Genomic DNA, 19,589 nt, shown 5'->3' on the forward strand with positions numbered 1-19,589 from the left:
GCGCGAAGAGAAGAAGCGGTCAAGTCGTCTCTCTTTCGCCGTCGCGCGCGCACGCACAGGCAGCAGGAGAGAGAGAGAGAGAGAGAGGGGAGGGGCAGAGAGAGGACGTCGTTAAATAATTACTAAGTTCGTCCTATCTCTCGTCTAGCAACGCGTGGACGAGCGAGTTCCTTTCTCTCTCCGCTGTCTCTCTTTCTTTCTCTCTCTCTCTCTCTCTCTCTCTCTCTCTCTCTCTCTCTCTCTCTCTCTCTCTCTCTCTTTGTCGAACGGACCGCGCGATATTGAATCGCCGCGCCTTATGTTATCCGAGCACCTTGCAAGGCGTACGTTACGGCTCGGATTACCCGCACCCTCCGCCGGCAGTCGTGCCACCTCCACGGTGCAACTATTCGCTATGCGAGACTCCTGACTCGAAAAATGAGTTGAACGCCGGCGAGATGTTGCGAGCTACGAAGATAGGAAAGAGGGCGAGCGAGCGAGAGAGAGAGAGAGAGCGAGCGAGAGAGAGAGGGAGAGAGAGAGAGAGAGAGAGAGAGAGAGAGAGAGAGAGAGAGAGGGAGGGAGGGAGGGAGGGAGTAAAATAAAATTCCATCGACAGTCAATGAGATAATTTGAAGAAGCGTTCGACCACGGGGGAGATGGGATCGGAGGATAAAATAGATGGGTGGTCCTTCGCCTCTGTCGGAGGACGACACACGGCGAACGTTCCTGACTCCTGTCTTGATTGATTAGAAGCGCGGGATTTCAAACGGACGTCCGTTCGCAACGAGTGCAAGGGCAGAGCAGCGTTCGTTGTAATTCGTGTCTGTTGCTTTTCTCGCGCACTTTCTCAAGGCCGCTCGCCTATCGCAAAAACGATAACGTGTAACGATAGTTACACAAGTTTGAGCGATAAGACTCCGCGAATGAGAGCGCAAATGGTGAGAGATGAATGAACGCCGCGTGCGTGAAAATGTTGCGACGCGTCGTCTTGCGGAGCAACATTTATCCTCCGTTATCCTACGGACAGTTGATATTCGGCGTCCTATAGAGCCGTATAGTAATCGGAGCGGCTCGATCTTCCACGGGCGGCTATCGAAGCGTGAACTTCCGTAGGTTTTCCAAACGATTACACCTGTAGCTGCGAGGAAGCCCGACGCGACACCCCTATCGTTCCACGCACATGCTGACGCGAGAACCGAGTTTCCTCCGCTTCCTCCTCTTGCTACCTCAACCGCGATTCCTTCTTCCGCGCGCGCACACATACACATACACATGCACACGCGCGTGCGGTTCTCCTTATGCGCACACAAGCGCACGACGTTCCTTCTTTTTCATTCATTGCTTCGGCGAGAACCGAACACGTTGGGCCTCTCAAGTGATCCGACTGAAGTTTTCCGAAAATCTAGAAAACATCTCACGGTTCGTGCCTGGGATGAAGTTAAGGTGGATTGTCGCAGAAGCGACTTCTAACAAGAAGACCCAGGAACTTCTGTGAGATAAAAGCGCTTTGTTCCCTGCAGACACTTGAAGCGCACCCGATGTGCTTGATCATGCGTCAGATTATGACTTGCGAATTTGCGGAAAGAACGAGCCGAGAAAGAAAACGGCTAAATTAGTTAGAAGCTAATCTCGATTTCCCGTTCGAAGGAAGGTTGCTCTCTAGCTGTGAATATTAACGAGACTGCGAACACGTACGATACGGTTTCTTCGTTCGCAGTTTTACGCCAAATCGGCGGAATCGGCATTTTTACTCGGGTGTAAGTGCCGGTGGGTCAAGCGGTGGGCTGCTCAAGCCAGGATCGCGAAGATGCGGATCAGCTTCAATTCCTAAGCGTTTCCATTCACACGCCCCCGCACACATCATTTATGTGTGACGAGAAAGAGAAAAATGACACGCTGATCTTTTACCTGAGCCCTTCCATTAATTGTGCGATTCTCATCTTTACGACATAGCTAGAAGCACGGGTTCACGGTTGCCTCCGTCGTCGCCGAAGTCCATCGCGAAAGGAACGGCGGTAGCGGTACATTAACCGTCTTTGCTTTCCACCCCTACCTCGCGCCCCCCCTTCTCGCCCCCACCGACCCTCGTCTTCTCCGGTCTTTTACCGTTCTTCTTTTTGCCGCGCCTTCTCCTTCTTCTTCCTTCTCCTCCTCTTCCTCCTCTCCCTCATCCTCCTCCCCTTCTTCTCGCCTCCCTTTCCTTCTTTCTCCTCTTCATCATCGTCTTCTTCTTCTTCTTCTTCTTCTTCTTCTTCTTCTTCTTCTTCTTCTTCTTCTTCTTCTCCTTCTTCTTCCTCTTCCTCCTTCGTACCCATGCCTCTTCGACCCTTCCACCCCCCCTCCCACAACCCCCCTTGACCAGACATGTAGAGAGAGGAATGCAATTCCGGAGAGACGCAACACCGCCATTTCGCTGGTGATGGAGCAACGGCCCTTTCGGATGACGTCCGCCTTACGAGCGTGGCATTGGCTCCGATGTGTACATGTGTATTATGCCTTCGACGTTAAGCAGAACGTCCTGCAAAAGGAAGAAAAGGGGAAAGTTATTCGGGATCTCGGAGCAAGACAAATCGCGCTTGCCTAATCGGCGGTGTGCTTTTGTTTCCTCTTCTTCGTACCGTTCCGCCTTTTCGCGCCGTTCCGCTTCGCGAAGAGTTCGCGAAATCTTTCGCGCTGGGATCGCGCGAACTCTCGCAGAATAGAAATAATAGTTGAATAAAATTGTCAGCGCAGCCGGGCGAGACCTGTCGCTTCGAGAGATATTCTCGCTGGAATAACAGCGAAAGGAGCGAATAAGTGGAATCGTCCCGGTCGCTTCCGGCAGAGTCTCGGCCGCTTCGGGCGGATTCCTGCTCGCCACCCTAAAACCAGATGTGATCGGGAGCGGCCATACATTATCAAATATAAAAGTGTATCATTACGGAACTCGTCTGAATATTCGCTCACTACCTGGGCCCGCCCTTGCTTCGGGTAACCTCCCAGATATCTTAGTCTCTGGTGAAATTACAAATAGTACATGTAACCAGAGGTGACAGGTCATTCGTTATCCCGCGGGTACCAATCGAAAGCCATCTCTCATGTATTTCATGTCTTTTCAAGTACTCTCCGAATACTTTTACGTCACCTCGTAACTTGCGTCTACTTTCGACAGTCGCGATCTTTTGCCTTCAGCAACGCGGATGACGTCAAGATTGTCAATTGACATGAATCTCGAGGAGTTGAACGACGCAGAGAGGAATGAAGTGTAGATATCGCGCGATGAAGACTGTCAATGATCGAGTCTGTTCAGGTCAGCCGTCGCGCGCGTCGCTCGGCCGGAGAGAAGTCGCAGCCGAAAGCAAAGAGTCGAAATGTCGGTTAGGATAGGGACGATATTGGTGCGCCGAGGCAACGGCTTTTCGGGTTCGTTACGACGAAGCCGAGACGTGGTGGGTGGAACCCTTTGGTGAACTTTTGGACTTATTATACATCCAGGGCGGCCTCGACAGAGACTTCTCGAAGTGCATGTAACGCCGCCGACCGATACCGCGGTCGGCCATCCGGTTTCGCGCCTTTCTCGACCGCTTTGTTAGCGAAAGGAGCGATAATTTGCAAGAAGAGGAAGCACCCTGCGGGTTAACGCTCTCGCCGCTTCACGAAGGCGTGCTCGAGGATGCAACGGTTACCCAAGGAGGGTTTTGCAAAAATCGAAGCGGATCGCGAACGATCTCGCCACTGGCTGATAAATTCTGCAGCCTGCAGAAATACGAAGAAGAATCGAAAACCTGGCGACCTGCGGGAGAGTTCATCAGGAGTCTAAAATTGCTGTCATGACGATGCAGCGACATGAAACAGCAGGAGATACTTGTCCGTTTCATCGGCAGAGCCGCGTTCTCATAGCCATCGATATGTGCGATTAAATTTTACGCCCAACGACGAGTTGCGGCAACCAATTAAACGGTCCATAGACACGATAACAGCTCTCAGTTCAGCAGTCAGTTGAGACATCGCAGACATGCCCTCGCCCGGTTGGTCTCTACTACGTGTTGATGTGACCCGCACGGAAGTACAACACGATCCGCGCGCTGTATGTTCAGATAAAGCAGCACGAGTCCTTCGTCCGATTACGTCGTAAAACTGAGAATTGTCACGCTGATAGTTCGACTTTTCGTCAAGCGGGAAATTGATTTCCATTCTCCGTTCTCGGCTGCCGTTCTCTTCGCGCGCGCGCGCACGTTCGCTCTTGGCGAACGCCTTTGTGCGCCGCGTTGTATATTTCTGCAAGCCAAGATTACGACCTCGGCGCGGTGGTCGCCCAGGCCGGAAATTTGCGGCGAAATCGGGCGACACGTCGGTAGACGTGTTCGCAATAAAACGCCGACCGAGATCGTAAAGCTGAAGTGAACGGCCCGCGGACGGAGATGTCGAAGAACGATCGGCGGCGCTTGGCGCTTGGTGCTTGGCGCGCGAATGATGAGGCCGTTGGCGCGGAATGCAATCGGCGGCCGGTACCGCCTCCGCTGTGGTGACCCACGCGGGTCCGATCTCGACTGAAGAATGAAATCCATCTTGTCCCCGGGGAGAAGAACTGGGAGGAGAACGATCGCGCGCGAGTCAATCGCGTGCATTTGTGTAACAAAGATCGGCGTGCTGCGAAGAACGTGCTCTCTCGCGGCCCTCGTGACATTTCACGCGTTGTTGCTGCGATGCCGAGCGAGAGCAAGCGCAGAGGCGGAGGAAAGGGGTCGAGGGGGGCACGGCAAGGCTCACGTGGCTTACGTCTACTTGAGCACTTTTCCTCGCGGTTTGTTGACGGTCCGGTGTTGCTATGCGAGGATACAGCGCCTTGGTCCAAGGGCATGGAGACCGAAGGAGGTAGGTAGGCGCCCGTTGCGGATTATGCGGCGGTGGTAAAGGACGGAGGAGGACGAGGGAGTGTTGGACTTCGCCGTAGTAGAAGCGTCGTCATCGGTGTCGACGCCGCCGCACTCCGCGAGCGAGCGGTGTCGATGGCGGTTGAAACGTCTCGTTGGATAGAGAAGGAGGTGGCTTTCGGGAGGAGACGATCCACGGTGAGCGCGGAGGAAGAGGGAAAAGAACGCGAACGAGTGAGAGCCGGGAGAGCGAGACAGCGGAAGAGAGAGAGAGAGAGAGAGAGAGAGAGAGAGAGAGAGAGAGAGAGAGAGAGAGAGAGAGAGGAGTGGCAGAGAAACGAATGAGAGGAGAGGAGAGAAAGAGCAAGAAAGAGAGAGAGAAAGGAAGAGAGAAGGAGAGAGATCGGGAGGCGCGGGTGCCGCAAACGCGGCGGGAGGGCGAAGGAGAGAAACGGAGGAACGCCTGGGATCGTCTACGAAGAAGAAAGGCTCGCGCGCGCGTTTTTACAACGGGACGTATCCACCGACGCCACGGACGAATGCAATGATCATCGAGCGGCGAGGAGGAAGAGGAGGAGGAGGAGGATGGAAACACGAGAGACAGAGAGAGAAATCAAGGGTGAAACGGACAACCTCTGTGGACAACGAGAGGAGAAGAGCCCTTTTCGTCTGGACTACTGGAATGTAGATAAAGCTTAAAAGACGGACGTTACCTGCAAATTAGTTACGTGCAACTTCATTAGAGATGGATGGGTTCTGCTTCCTTCTTTTTCTTTCTTTTCTTTTCTTGTTTGTTATTATTTCTACGTAGTCTCCCCTTTCTCCTTCGACCTGCGACAGCGTCGCATAAATCAGAAACGCTAATGGGCATGTTACCTTGCGCAGCGCGAATATCCTTATTTAATTTCGCCAGTACCAGAAAAAACAGAGAGAAACGAAGAAGAAGGAAGGCGTGGTGCAGCGTCCCCGTGCACATTGAAGATTAAAAAATATAGTAAAAGAGAAAAAGGGGAGAGAAGATGCCGGTGGGTAGGACCGGAAACCAAGCGACGGGATTCATGAAGTTATTGTTACGACGCCCACTTATCTCGAGTCCTCCAAGATAGCTGGAACTTGATCTTCTTCGCGAATTTCCGTTACAGTAACGTAACTGATATCAGTTATGCTGTTCTCTCTCTCTCTCTCTCTCTCCCTCTCTTTCATTTTCTTCTGATGCTGATGACATTACCGAAAGAAATTAGATGAACAGATCTCTCGAGATTTGTCGATACTCGCAAGCGAAAACGGATTAGCGCATCGGAGGATTCGAGATTGCGAAATTCCGCGAGAGAGACACTTCTCGCACGGACGCGTCCCGCCTCTCTGTTTACAAACAAGAAGGTCTCTCCTCTCTTTCCTCTTCTCTCATTCTGTCCCTTTCTCCCTCCCTCTCTCTCTCTCTCTCTCTCTCTCTCTCTCTCTCTCTCTCTTTCTTCCTTTCCTTTCCTCGTCTCGGTCGCCTTCACTTCCCTTCGCATTCCCTTCGGTCTGTGCGTCTCTCCGTCTTGCCTTTCCTTTCCGCTCCTCCCGACGCCTCCCTCGGACAGTCTTTTTCTCTCTTTCTCGCTTCTTGTTCCCTCCTCACGCCCTCGCCTCCCCATCGAGCGAAAAGAGGCCGCGGAGTCTCACCATGTCGTTCCTCCCCACCATCGCCCACTACCGGCGCGACCGTTGAGATTTAAATCCCCCTCCGGTGGGGAGGACGTGAACTTTACGGCATGGGAACACGAGCGACGGCGATGCCCACAACCGCGAAATGGAAAGAGGGCCGCGTATCGGCAAAGTTCGCTATGGGAATCCCTCGGAAAGGACCATAGAGCGGAGGAGCGGCTTAGTATCTCCTATTCATCCTGTCCGTCCGATCAATTTTGTAGCTCCGATTTTTGTCTCGGCAGATCGGACACAGTCTGCTCCTATCTGTCGTTAAATCGCACCGGCAGACGCGAGGTTGACGGACTAAATTGCAAACGCCGTCCGTCAGAGCGGCTCGAAGAGGAGGAAACGGATTCGTCGTCGTCGGGGAAGCGAATGTCGCGGTGGAATGCGATTAACACACGCCGACTAATCATTTCTAACGGAATACTCGAAATGACAAATCTTTTCTTCAAAAGATATACCTTACGTAATGGCGGAAACGTTTATTTACCTTCTTCGGTGTCTTAATCATACGGTTCATTAAAAATATGAGAGAGATGCATGATTCTACAAAAATTCGAGCAATTTTCATTTCGAAGAATTGTAAAACAGTCTCGTTTCTGACCGCGTTTGGAAGTCTCAGCGTTGAATGAATTTCCAACGTATTCTCTCCCCCTCCCCCTCCCCTCACTTTCTCTCCTCCTCGCTTCGCGAGAGACGGCGCGTAGAAAAGTACGCGCACGTCGCGCCTCCGTCCTCTTCTAGCCTGCTCCTTCGTTGTTTCCAGCTCGAGTTTCCAATCCGCCTTCACTGTTTGCGCGATGTCCCTCTGCGCTTCTTCATGTACATCGTCCCCCGCCCCGCCACTCCCCCTCTAATTCTCTCGATTCATGCGCCGTCATTCAGAATTCTTCGTAACTTTTTCACGCGTTCGTTTAACGACGATCTTGCACGGGGTTTAACGTGCAACGCGTCGCCGCTTATCCGTGCCGTTTCGTTGTATCATTAATTAATTAACGCCGATTAACGCACGTGTGATGTTACGACTTAAGGAGACTGGAGAGTCAAATTGCTGAAAAATCGTGCTTATTTTTGATAATATTTTGTGACGAACTTGTGAATAAATGTGCAAAAATGAAAATTTTAGATATATTTATACAATATATGAAGAGTAGAAAAATGTTGTTTATTAACAAATATTCATATAAATATACGATATATACAGCTGAAATATACTCTCCTTTTTTTTTCAAGTTGTCGCTTTTGCAGTAATATCTCGGCTCTCGATGGTCCAATCAGAGCGAATTTTAGCTAGAAATCTTGAGGAGGCTTATTATCCGGTGAATTACTACAAAAAAAAATCGAATGAAATTAACAAAATGGCAGCTATTATTAGGAAAAAATCCACATTTTTCAGTTCTTTTACAATAAAAAAAATTAATATCTCGAAATGAAATATTTTGACGTGATTGTCCATGGTTCATCTGGCAGCCAGATGAAGAAATATTATTGCTTTAAAATTTCAAATCGATACGAAGCTCAGTTTCGGAGAAATTATTGCGAAAAGTCGAACAACAAAATTTCGAGAAAAATGCGTTTAAAATTTAAGTGGACGTATATGAGTATTTGTTAATAAACCAAATTTTTCTACTCTTCATATGTTATATAAATATATGTAAAATTTTTATTCTTACACATTTATTCAATTCGTCACAAAATATTATCAAACAAGCACGATTTTTCAGTAATCTGACCCTCCAGTCCCTTAACGCGCGCACAATCAGGAAGCTGATAACGCGCACCTCGCACCGTGTAAATCATCGCGAGGCGACCGTCGATACGCCGACAGCACGATTTCGAGCAGCCTCGACGCAATCGCTCGTAACTCAAACAGACTTATATCTTCACGGAGAAGAAGCTGGACTTTCCAAAGTTAGGTTCTCCACGTGAAAGACGCCATGCTAGGTCCAGGGCAGCCTGCGCTTCCCGCGCGAAGAGCCCGCTCGAGGAGAGCTCGCAGAGCGCGGTGAAACGTGCTGGGCGAGTGAAAGAGAGAAACGGAGGAGAAGTGCCCTCCTCCATCGCGAGTCGAAGAATGTCGGCCTTGGACGGAAGATAATTTGGACCTTTGACCGTGATACATACGAAACGGCCGCGCCGTTATCGTTATCGCGCGTCGCTCGGTGTGCAAACTCGTCGGATCGATCAACCGGCGCGCCTGTCCTCTCTCTCTCTCTCTCTCTCTCTTTCTCTCTCCGTACTTGGAGCCTATTCTCTCGTGTACCCACGTACGCCCCCATGAACTTTGTTTTGCCCCCCTTCGGGGTAAGAGCCCCACGGTATTCTTCGCTGGCTATGACAGTACATACGGGTGCAGCTGTTACACAGGGCTGAGTTTCGCAGTTAATCAATAACCGGGCGCGAGCGATCGCCGGTGAATAGTAATGAATCACCAAATTCGCCGGCTTTCATCAACGGCCTGATAAACATCTGGCGGCTCTCTCTAGTAGATTCTGTCCGTAGAGCCCGGAGAGCTCGATGTTCTCCGGTCTCTGATCGAACACTCTGCGTACTCTATGAACCCTTATCCGGGCTGGGGCGGCCACTTCTCTCGTGCGTGAAATAAGATCCGTACTCTTGCGAAGCTTGTCGCGACTCTGCTGCGGTTTTGTACTCGAAATATCTCCGAGAAATATTCTCGGCAAGTGTGATGCGAAACGACTGTCTGAAATGATGAAAATTGACTTCTCGACAGTCTTCTGCCAAGCGCGACGGGGACTTCCCCCGCCGAGTCTCTTGGTATAATTAAAAGGAAGTCTGCGGCTCGACTGCGTTACCCGTTTTCAGTTTGCCCGGGAAAGGGTGAAAGGGTTGAGGGTAAATTAATTTCCAGTTTCCATCTTGCACCTCGCCGCGATCCTCATCAGCGGGAAAAGCTCCCCCACTGCAATATCTACAGATTCATCCTTCCAACTGTTTGCGTTTGTGAGAGGTTGTGATAGAATTAACTTCCCGCCGATTGCACCTTAGAGGGCACCGCCCCTCCACTTTTCGCGATCCCATGGATCAACGGCCGCACCGGCGCGCGCGCGGTGCTTTCTGGCGCACACGCGTCGGTGTGTGAAAATCTTTTTACGAGGATGTCATTTATAACGCATTGGCAGGTCGAGCGAGGTGGATTTTGTGCCTGTTATAACAGGTGAGAGTCGCTCGGCTCAAGTGAGCCGAGCTCGGAGAGCCGGCCGAGCATCTGCTTCTCTGCCTATTGTAGCTTCGCGGAAATTTTCGTCGGGATTCCTTCGCCTAGGAGACGGACGCAAAGTATGCGAGTTAAAGGCAATCCGAAGGAAACTCTCGAAGGAGCACAAGAACGAGAGGTCGCCGAGGAAACCTGAATGGCTGTGAATGGCCCCGAATTCTTAGGCAAGTTGCCGAATGCGATTGAGCTTCTCTTGTATCCACCATGTGGTGTGTACCTGATCCTCCGGCCGATTTCCCCTTTAATTATACGAAATTGGCGGGAGAAACATCCCGTGGCGTTATTTCGTCATTTCAAGCAATCGCCGCGTTGCTGCATCTCTTGGATCGGCCAGGCAAGGTAGAGTGGTCTCCTTTATCCTTCCTCATCTCGCGAAGGAAGTCCCTCCGATCGCTTTGAGAGGACAGCTCGAATCAAACTCTGCTCACGAGGCTGCTCTCGTCGCAAGCACGAGAATCACTCGAATCGTTATCGGTGCAACAGAGACGTCACAATAGGTCTTCTCTCCTCAGCGACCTTTCGCAGGAAGTTCTCGAGAGAGCCGTGTCCGCTCTCTGTGTTTCCGCTGTCCCAACCGCCCCGTCTCGGCTTGAGGCGGCGCCAACGAGTGTCCGCGCGGTAAAAATTACGAAATGAGACGCGTACCTTTTCGACCGGGCAGAAAATCAAGCTCCCTCTTGTGTGTACATAGCACCGGCGGTGCTGCGGACAATGCTTGCTCAACCGTCGCGTACCTGCTATCCTTTCGGCTGGAACAACAATATTTTACTTATCGCGCGCGAGCGCGTGCAGTTGCGCCGCGTGCGTCGCGTGCGTGCGTCGTGAGAGAGAGAGAGAGAGAGAGAGAGAGAGAGAGAGAGGAGACAGAGAGAGAGAGAAAGAGAGAGAGAGAGAGTGTGTGTGTGTATGTGCGTGTGCGTGCGCGCGCGCGCGTGTGTTTGATTGTGTGCGTGCGCGTCGCGAACACGTCGGGCCGAACAATGGGCAATCAGAGTTTTTTCAAAGCCAGGCGTGCGACAGGACTGTTCCGCAGTACTCTCAGAAAAGAAGCACGTCTGTGAGCGGAGCTGTCTCCGTCGAATTTGCAACACAGTCGCCTTTTTTTTTCAAGCGACTGCGACCGGACGCAGGGCTGCGCACGGATTGCAACGTCTTCGACGGCTTGATAGTCTTCGGCGGACGGAGAGGAGTTTCTACGAGAAAAGCGTTGCAAACACGCCGTCCACCACGCGATTTCGCGCTGCGTAGAACAAAAAGGCGTGTGTGTGTGTGTGTGTGAACCAGTTTTTGTTATTTAACAAAATGTTACCGGACGCGCTTTCGCTGAGATTGCAAACGAGCCGCTCTCGGCGAGAGGTGCAACGAAGCGACGGAGGTATCATGCGACATTTTATCGTCGCTCTTGCCGAAATTGCCATACGCGTGAATTTGTGTGATGTCTCCGGGAGGGGGAGGGAAAGGGGGGCGATATAATTTCGATGTCACGCCGGTATTGACGAGGAATGCGCGTTGCGTGAAATTAAATGGAGGACGTACCGGTGTTAACGCAGGACGACATAACGGCGAATAAAATACCGTTATCGAAACGCTGCGTGCATTTTGCGCGGCGATTTTCATCCCTCCGCGCATCTTCAAGCGAGACAAGCGAGAACGGCTCGTTTTGCGCGCATGAATGCAGCGCAGGTTGCCGCGCATTCGGAAACAATGACGACGCACCCAGTGCGAATGCACCGAGTAGACCGCTGCATCCCGGCTTGCCACTCGGTGCATCCGCACCGGGTGATGTCGTTGCACTCCGCTCCCCGAAGGAGGTGACGTGAAAAGCGAGACGCGCCCTCTTATTTCGATACGGCGACGTAACGATTAGCCCCGATCGGTTGTGGCATCTGGCGAAAATTTGCTCGAGACTTCCCACAGAATTCGGCCGAAATCTCGGTGACCTCTCTCTCTCTCTCTCTCTCTCTCTCTCTCTCTCTCTCTCTCTCTCCCCCCCCCCTCTCTCCCCCTCTCCCTCTTTTCTTCCTTTCTTCTTTCCATCTACTGTTCTACCGTTCGCGCCGGTGTCTCTCGACGTCCCCCGAGTAGGGGTTGAGATTTTTTCTTCCCCGGCTTTCTTCCCCATCGCGCGTTCCCGGCGTTCCTGTCTCGCTTCGACGTGCGGTATTGCGAATTCCGCTTACTTATGCGTTACATCTGCGACGCGGCGGCTGCGTACGTTCGGAAGAATGGTGAAATCGGCCGGGGTGAGAGCGTCTAAGGGTGAGACGGAGGAACAGATGATGATCCCGTTTAGGAAGCTGCAGAGACGTCCCGGACGTCGTCTGTAAACTTACGGTTACCGGGTCATCGTCGCCAGTGGTTCTTCGTCGATCGACCAGCTCGTAGCTCAGCTCTGCGCTCGCGCGAGCGCGTCGACGCGATGATGAGAGACTTCGCGTCGAGACCAGGTACTCTCCCGACGATGGAGAAAGAATCGCGATCCCCCGCGGTCGCGTTTCCTGTCCGCTCAGTCCTGCCTCCCCCCTCCCCCCCATCGCCGCTTCCTTGCTTCGTGTCTGTTCGCTTCGGTCTCAAGCGTCGTCTACAATGGCAGTAAACAGTAAGAAGCAAGCGTGAACAGTAAGAGATGGACCAAGCACTATTTTTGTCATAATCGACCGTGATTGGTTTATTTCTCACCGCTTACGCTTACTTCTTACCGCTTATTGCCATTGTAGACGACGCTTCACGAATCGATACCGACGATCAGCGTTTCCGCGATCGGCGCCGAAATCGCGATCGCGCGAGAAACTCGCGCCTTCTTCCGCGCCTACTTCGTTCGCTCCGCGGCAGCGCGCTTTGAGAACCTCGTGACAGGTATTACGTAAGTGGCTTCCCGCCGACGGCCGTGCATCGATCGGAAGCAACGTGCGCGCACGTACGCGTGTACGCGCGTACACGTGTACGCGTGTACGCGCGCGTACGTGTGTACGGTGCCGTGATACAACATGGGCTAGAACGCGTCGAGGAAGCATACATACCTGTCCTGTATGTGTGTGTGTGTGTGTGTGTGTGTGCGAATGCGTGAGTACGCGCGGTCGTGCACTTCGCAGTGCGCGCCGCTCGTCGCCGACACACGGGGATATCGAGACCGCGTGTCTCGTGTGGTACGCCGTCGTCGCCGACACCCTTGGCACGCGCCAACCCTCACAATGGATACGGCCATCTGCACTCTTTCTCACAGAAAAATCAAAGTCGATGGGCAGCATTGCCGCGACCGGTACTCGTCGATATTGGCCGGTACTTCGTCACGACCCCGATACATACACGTACGAACACACACACACACACACACGCGTACAAACACACACACGTACAAACACACACACACACGCGCGCACGCGCGCACGGGAACGCCCGTATGGCCGCATTAGTGTGCCCATGCGTCTCTCCGCCGCTATGCGTTTCTTTTCGACTAATGGCTCGCACGAGTCAATAGCCCGGAACGAGTCGTCGATCGCTAATCGAGTCGGCGAGGAAGCCGGCGGCTTCGACTACTCGACAGAGTCGCAGAGGAGTCGGGCCTTGAGTAATAATAAGTCATGCAATAGTCTTCAACGGAAATCCTTGATAATCGATAACCTCGGCGATTTTTTCGCGGCTTTCGTCTTTGACTTCAGAATTTCCCCCCGCATGCCTCGAAAAATGGACTCGTAACGAGTGTGAGATCTCCGTCACACTGTGGCGGTTTTCGGATCTTAAAACGGGATCTGCAATAGAAATCGTTAAGTCCTAAGTCATAAGGTTGTAAGAAAATTGGCTAATCGCACTCGATTATTCTCCTCGCGATCGAAAAGTAATCAATTGTGATTGGTCAATTTTCTCGCGACCTTACGATTTGAGACTTTGCGACTTCTATTGTAGACCTCTCTCGTTTAAGGGTTAATAACATCCATAATCAATAATAATAATATTTATTCAATAATAATAATAATATTTATCGGAAGCCACGAATATTACGGAATAGACATCTGCCGATACCTGGCCGATTTCGACATATTTTTGATGTGGGTGGCGATCGACAGGCGAAAGCAACAATTTTGCATTACCGATATTACCGCCCCTGAGCGTCTAATCAAGCAGGACGCGGGGGTGCGACGAGCAGCGAAATCTCGGGCGATCCGCGGATCGATAGGCGCGCGGAAACGATCGGTAAAAAGCTGTTACTGCATGCGTCATATATTAAATTGCGCGGAGGGGCGAGGTGGGGGTCCCGTGGAGTAACGAGGAGGAGAGGAGAGGAGAGGAGAGCGCGCATAGGGGGAGCGAAACGTCGAAGGTGTACGATCTCGCAGCTGTCCGCAAGGGGGTCTGCGACCCCCGATTCGCTGGTTTCACGGCAGAAAGCAGCTGAGCTACCCCCATGCGCCGGCGAGAGGCGCTCCCCGCCCGTCGCTCTTTGCGGCGAAACGCTCACTCGCGCAATGCACACCGCACGCCACCGTCGTCGTCGTCGTCGTCGTCGTTGACGTCGTCGTCGACGTCGTCGACGTCGTTGACGTTGCATGTCCACCACCAGAGGTCTGCGATGGGGGGTATTTTGGGCCTGTCTGCCTTTCGCGCAGGCATTGTAGGAGTACGCGCTCCTCCCCCCTCGCTCGCGCGACCTGGAACAATCGTACGTGCGAAGAAACCACCCCTTGTGCTTACCTCAAAGGAACTCACGTGCTGGCACGATCAAGTCAAACGACAGCTGATCCTGCGCCAAGGATATAAGTCAATAAATACGTTGGATTCGCCGGCGCCGCTACGTCGAGCCCTCGATGATTCGCTAGCAATGATCGGTCCGCGTTTTCGCATTCTCGTGGGTTTCTTCAAGGTGCCCTTTCAAGGACGGCTGCTTCGAGGCAGGCATGATGAACTTGGGAAACTTGGCATTTTTTGGGGCTTTGTCACAGCAGTTTTTTCTCGCTTTTGTGAACTCCTTTGTTGGATCCTTTCTTATCCCTTTTCTTTCAATGTCCCTCATTAGTAACGCTATAATAATGTAATATATAATATATATATATATATATATATATAGAATTTCCTGAGGTCTCTCGGAAACAAATTTTCTCATTGACCGTCAGCTGACTTTCTAAAAATTGTTAACCTTCTCCTGATGCCTCATGACGATGGCACGTATTGTGAAAAGGTGATAAACCGAGAGGATAAGAAAGAATTCAAACAAATATGATAATCTGACTTTTATCGTATATATACATATATGTTTTAGACATCGAACGAATGTCTCATGACAAAAGTTTTTTATTTTTCGTCTCAATCTTTCTTATCCTCTCGGCTTATCTCTTCTTCACAATACGTGCCAACGTCGTGAGATATTAGGAGAAGGTTAACATATTTTTAGAAAGTCAGCTGACGATCAATGAGAAAATTTGTTTCCGAGAAATCTCAGGGAATTCTAACTTTTAGAAAGTTAGTCAACGTGTCAATGAGAAAATTTGTCTCCGAGAATTCTTGTGACTTTCCTTACTCCTCAATGTAGATTCCACCCCTCGTCGTGAGCCTTCGATTGTATCCTTCCGCGTCGACGTATCCTTCCGCGATACGAACGTCGCATGCGGCGAATGACGACGAGTCCATCGCGGCGGCGAAATCCTCGGAGGATCGATCGCGTCTCAATAACGTTACAGATCCGACAAATGGCGTCTAAATAGCGCGGGTGTACACAACTCGGGCTTGAGCTCGAGTCACGCATTCATCGGGCGACGATCGGCGGAAATCCACATGCGCTCATTTTTCTAAGACCTCAGCTCGACTCTGCTTGAGCCGCGTGTGTGTACATACAAAGTGTGTGCACGGCGAAAGGTGAATACGCGACGGTCTCGCCACGATTCTCCGCAGTCTTCTGAGGACGTATACCTGTCGCGTGTATGTACGTGTATACATGTGAAAATCCCCGAAGAATGCGAGGGTGGTCCGACTGATCAGGTGAGGCATTGTGATTCGGCGAATGGAAAAAAGCGGCCCGAGGAGAGAAGACCTGTCGCGTTGCATCTTCCAAGATCTCTCTGATCCTGCAAGAAGAAACACGCGCGCCTGAATGGTGAAAATGCTGAAAACGATGGTCGTCTCTCATAGGTCTTCTCTTCGGCCGTTCCGAAACTTTTTATTAACGTGAAGAGTGCCCCGGGGTAGCCGAGTCGAGGGTACCGCGGCTCGACCAAATGGCTTTCCCGCGCATTTGTTCCTGTCGACTTAATTGCTCTGCATTATACGTATGTGTACTACTCTTCTTCTACATTCCACACTGTACATTTTTGCGTACTGTTCATACGCGGTGCATAGATGTACCTGTATATAGGTCGCTCGAAACTTTCTTCTCCGCGGTGCATCTTTCTCAGTGCAGCTTTCACGCGCAGGATCCAGTTCGAGCGCATTCTGTCCTGCGAACAGAAACAACTCGCAAACTTGACCGCACCAAGCCCCCGAATTTGACGCGACTCGCTACTCAGAAACGGATTCGCCCCTCCCCCTTGACTCAGAACCAACATCGAGCGTAACCGACGATGACAAAAGACCGACAGCGACAGAGCGTCGGCGTCGACAAGGACAACCGTAACGTTATAACGAACGACAGGCGCGGCCGAACCCCGGATTAAAGATGCGGGGGGGTCAATTAAGGTCCAGTACTCGCGAGAGAGCCGACATATCGACAGAGAGAGAGAGAGAGAGAGAGAGAGAGAGAGAGAGAGAGAGAGAGAGAGAGGATGAGAGGGGGGAGGGAGCCGGTACCCTTTCGCACGAGAAAAAAAGGACTCGCACGAGAGTCGACTGGCGACGCGGTGCGATGGGGGGAGGGCCGGGAACGAGGGCGAGGGCGATCAACGAGGATCGAATCCACATCGCGTGCACATGTGTGCGAGGACGCGCATATGTGCACTTGCGCACGGAAATCCAACAGTGCATACGCGGCCACGCGGCCCCCCACAGCGGTTATCCTGTAAAGAGGTTACCGCGCGCGCTCCCGCTCTCTCTCTCTCTCTCTCTCTCTCTCTCTCTCTCTCTCTCTCTCTCTCTCTCTCTCTCTCGCCCCTGCCGGTGCGCCCTACGGTTTAGGCGGGCCCTTTCGCGACTGGCCATTGGCGGCCGCCTATCCCCACCAGCGCCCTGCTCACTGTATAAAAGTAACAGTCGGCAGCGCGCGGCAGCATTTGGCGTTCGACCGGCGCATTGTCGTTTTAGGGAGTGTCGTCGTCTGTTCGTTCGCTCGGCCGCGCGGGATCTTCGCCTTGACCGTTGGTGTCCACGTGTGTCTTCCGTTAGAAGGAAGAAAGAACACGCAAATCAGGAAGAGAGATCTCTGTCTCCCTCTTTCTCTTTCTTCCTTTCCTTCTACCTCTCTTTCTCTGTCTTCTTTTTCTTTTTTCTCCTTTCCCCTCTCTCTCTCTCTCTCTTTCTCTCTCTCTCTCTCTCTCTCTTTCTCTCTCTCTCTCTCTGCTTCCCTCGAAAAGTGCATTCCGAGTGGCCGACGTGTTAGTCGCGAGTGCGCTGATTAGAAAACATGGTTTTTCATGCTTCCCAATCGACTAGCGTGCCCTGTGTGACAAAGCGAAACAACTCCACCGTACCATGGTTTCACGATCCGAGGTAGGTGCATCACGTCGTGCACCGGCTCGCTTTCCGATCGGGTTCCGCGGGTTAGTCGTTGGGGTTTGCGATGTCAGCATATCGGCGAGGTAGACGCGCGAGCGGAATCTGCCGACGAGTACGGTTTCCGCGCAGTGCAGTGTGTAAGTTGTGGAATGCGTGCAGTCCCGTCCATCGTGTTTCCGGTTGCTTAGGCCTGGTTACTTCGAACGGACGAGTCCTGACGGTTTCACCAACGAAATGTACAGTTCGCGCCCGGGCGGCAGCACAAATTTGTCAGAGATATTTTTCAAAAGTCCATAGTCCGATCTCATGCTTGAGATCGTCACGAGTTCGTCTCCAGGTGTTGTGTGCGGATCGTTTCATCGATCGCTACGGAGAAGCACCTGAAGATAAAAACTCCAGGTAATCTCAAGTATCAGTTCCGACTCCGTGAAAGTGTTGCTCCTAAAGATATCGTAGAGACAATTTTTCGACAGTAATGAGAAGAGGACAAGATTGTCCACGCACATTTCCTAAAATCCTAAATTTCCTAAAAATTTCTTCAGACACATTTCCTCGACACATGTTTGTACTACCTGAACGGCCTCGCGCTCATCTTGCGTGCATTTTGGAACGTGTTCGTCACGGGTTCTCGTCCCTGTGCCAAGAGAAATGTGAAAAGCGAACGTCGTTAGAAGCACGGATACAATAGATCAATGTATCGTGCGATAACGAGAACGGACGGATTTTGTGTCGGTACAAATGAGGAAACAAACGTACACGCGCGCGAGCGCGCCGGGCGGCGCATGCGCAGTGAGACCCTCATTTTGATGTGGCGCGCGTCGAAGACCCGCGCTAATCGCGCGCCAACAGAGATCGCGAGTAAGCTGCGCGAGAAGAGTGGCTTTCGCGCGGTGTCGGGATTTTCGCGGGATTGTACGTCAATTAGATCTCGAGAGTGACGCGATCGGGTGCGGTTCTCGGCGAAACGGAGGACACGGTTTTCTCTAAATGAGGACTCGGCTCGGCTCGCCATGGAAATGTTAGTGCGAAGCTGCCTCGGTTTCCTCTCGGCTCGACGTGTGTCGTGCGTGGCGTAGATAAAGATATTCGCGAAAGACACGGGTCGACCGTGCGAAGAGTCGAGAGTGCGCGAAGGACGAGGAGAGACCACGGGGTCTCGTCTATGCCGGATCGTCGCTCGCTTTTACCATCGACGGCGGAGTACCTCGCGTCCCGCCAATTTCGCGAAATTCTTGAGGTTAAGTCATACGTGTCATGTCCGACGACCCGGCGCGCGCGCCAACACGTGCGCGACACGCTCGATCTCGCGAGCGAGTCGTTTGATTCCCCGCACACAGTCTGGTTTACTGAACTGACGAGATCCGTTTTGGTTTTCTTACAGCATGCACCAAATGTTGTCATGCGGCGTTCAGAGCAGAAGCACAAACGAAGCCGTGCAAAATACTAAGCTGCTGTTCTGCTCCAACTGGGTACAGTCTCCATACAGGAGCCAGATGTTGGACAAGTACAACGACAAGGAAAACGACAGCGCCCCCTGCAGCTACCAGTCATTCAGTCCTCCTCAGAAGGTAAAGGCAATCTTCGGCAGAGGTTCAATCTTACTGTGACATTTTTCGTCCTCGCTGACTCCCGACGGCTGTTCTCCGTTACCGAGACTCCGTTACTGTCAATGAGATGATTGTTGTATGTACCGAACAAATTTCTGTGTGTAACGAGTTGATATTATTATTATATTGGCATTAAACAATATATACAAGGTTGCATTCGCAAAGTTTCTGTTCGCTCTTCAATTTGAAGCCATCCGCGGCAATCTGAATTCCAATTTCCAGCCTTGGCAGCAATTTTCCTTTGTTACACGACATCGAAATATTTTTTCGCCGCGAGATACTGTAGAAACGTATTGTAAAGAGACGAAATATACGAGAGAAATATTTCCGCATGAACGATAGTCGCAAGGCGGCGGACTTCCTCTTCCGACGTCTCGCAACAGACGAAACGCCGTTTAACGACGAGACGTTGCTTACGAGACTTACATCAGGACGCAATGTCGGTAGATTCCATCGCAGATTGGACGACCGCGCCACGCACATCCGCGACCGCGAGACCAGTCGGGATTTTCACGCATTCCATGCATATTCAATTCGAGCGGACGTTTGACTCGAGGGTGGCTGATGTCTTTTCCGCGA

The 19,589-nt window shown here is 51.8% G+C and overlaps 1 protein-coding gene across 8 annotated transcripts in view; it reads left to right on the forward strand.

Annotated features, from left to right (window-relative positions):
- LOC105189068 (M-phase inducer phosphatase) overlaps window positions 1–19,589 on the forward strand; it is a 53,060-nt gene that overhangs the window by 29,864 nt on the left and 3,607 nt on the right. For 3 of the 8 annotated variants that reach the window (XM_011151129.3, XM_011151286.3, XM_025305414.1), the window contains one exon: window positions 18,785–18,971. In XM_011151129.3, the coding sequence (XP_011149431.1) occupies window positions 18,785–18,971 (187 nt within the window). Of the gene's footprint in view, window positions 1–16,972; window positions 17,398–17,447; window positions 17,803–18,260; window positions 18,422–18,451; window positions 18,641–18,784; window positions 18,972–19,589 lie in introns of those variants that run through there. The other 5 variants (XM_011151374.3, XM_025305412.1, XM_025305413.1 and 2 more) reach the window with 5 other exon arrangements.

Source organism: Harpegnathos saltator, unplaced genomic scaffold, assembly GCF_003227715.2.
Source record: "Harpegnathos saltator strain DR-91 unplaced genomic scaffold, Hsal_v8.6 scaffold695, whole genome shotgun sequence".
In the NCBI taxonomy this organism is placed as follows: domain Eukaryota; kingdom Metazoa; phylum Arthropoda; class Insecta; order Hymenoptera; family Formicidae; genus Harpegnathos; species Harpegnathos saltator.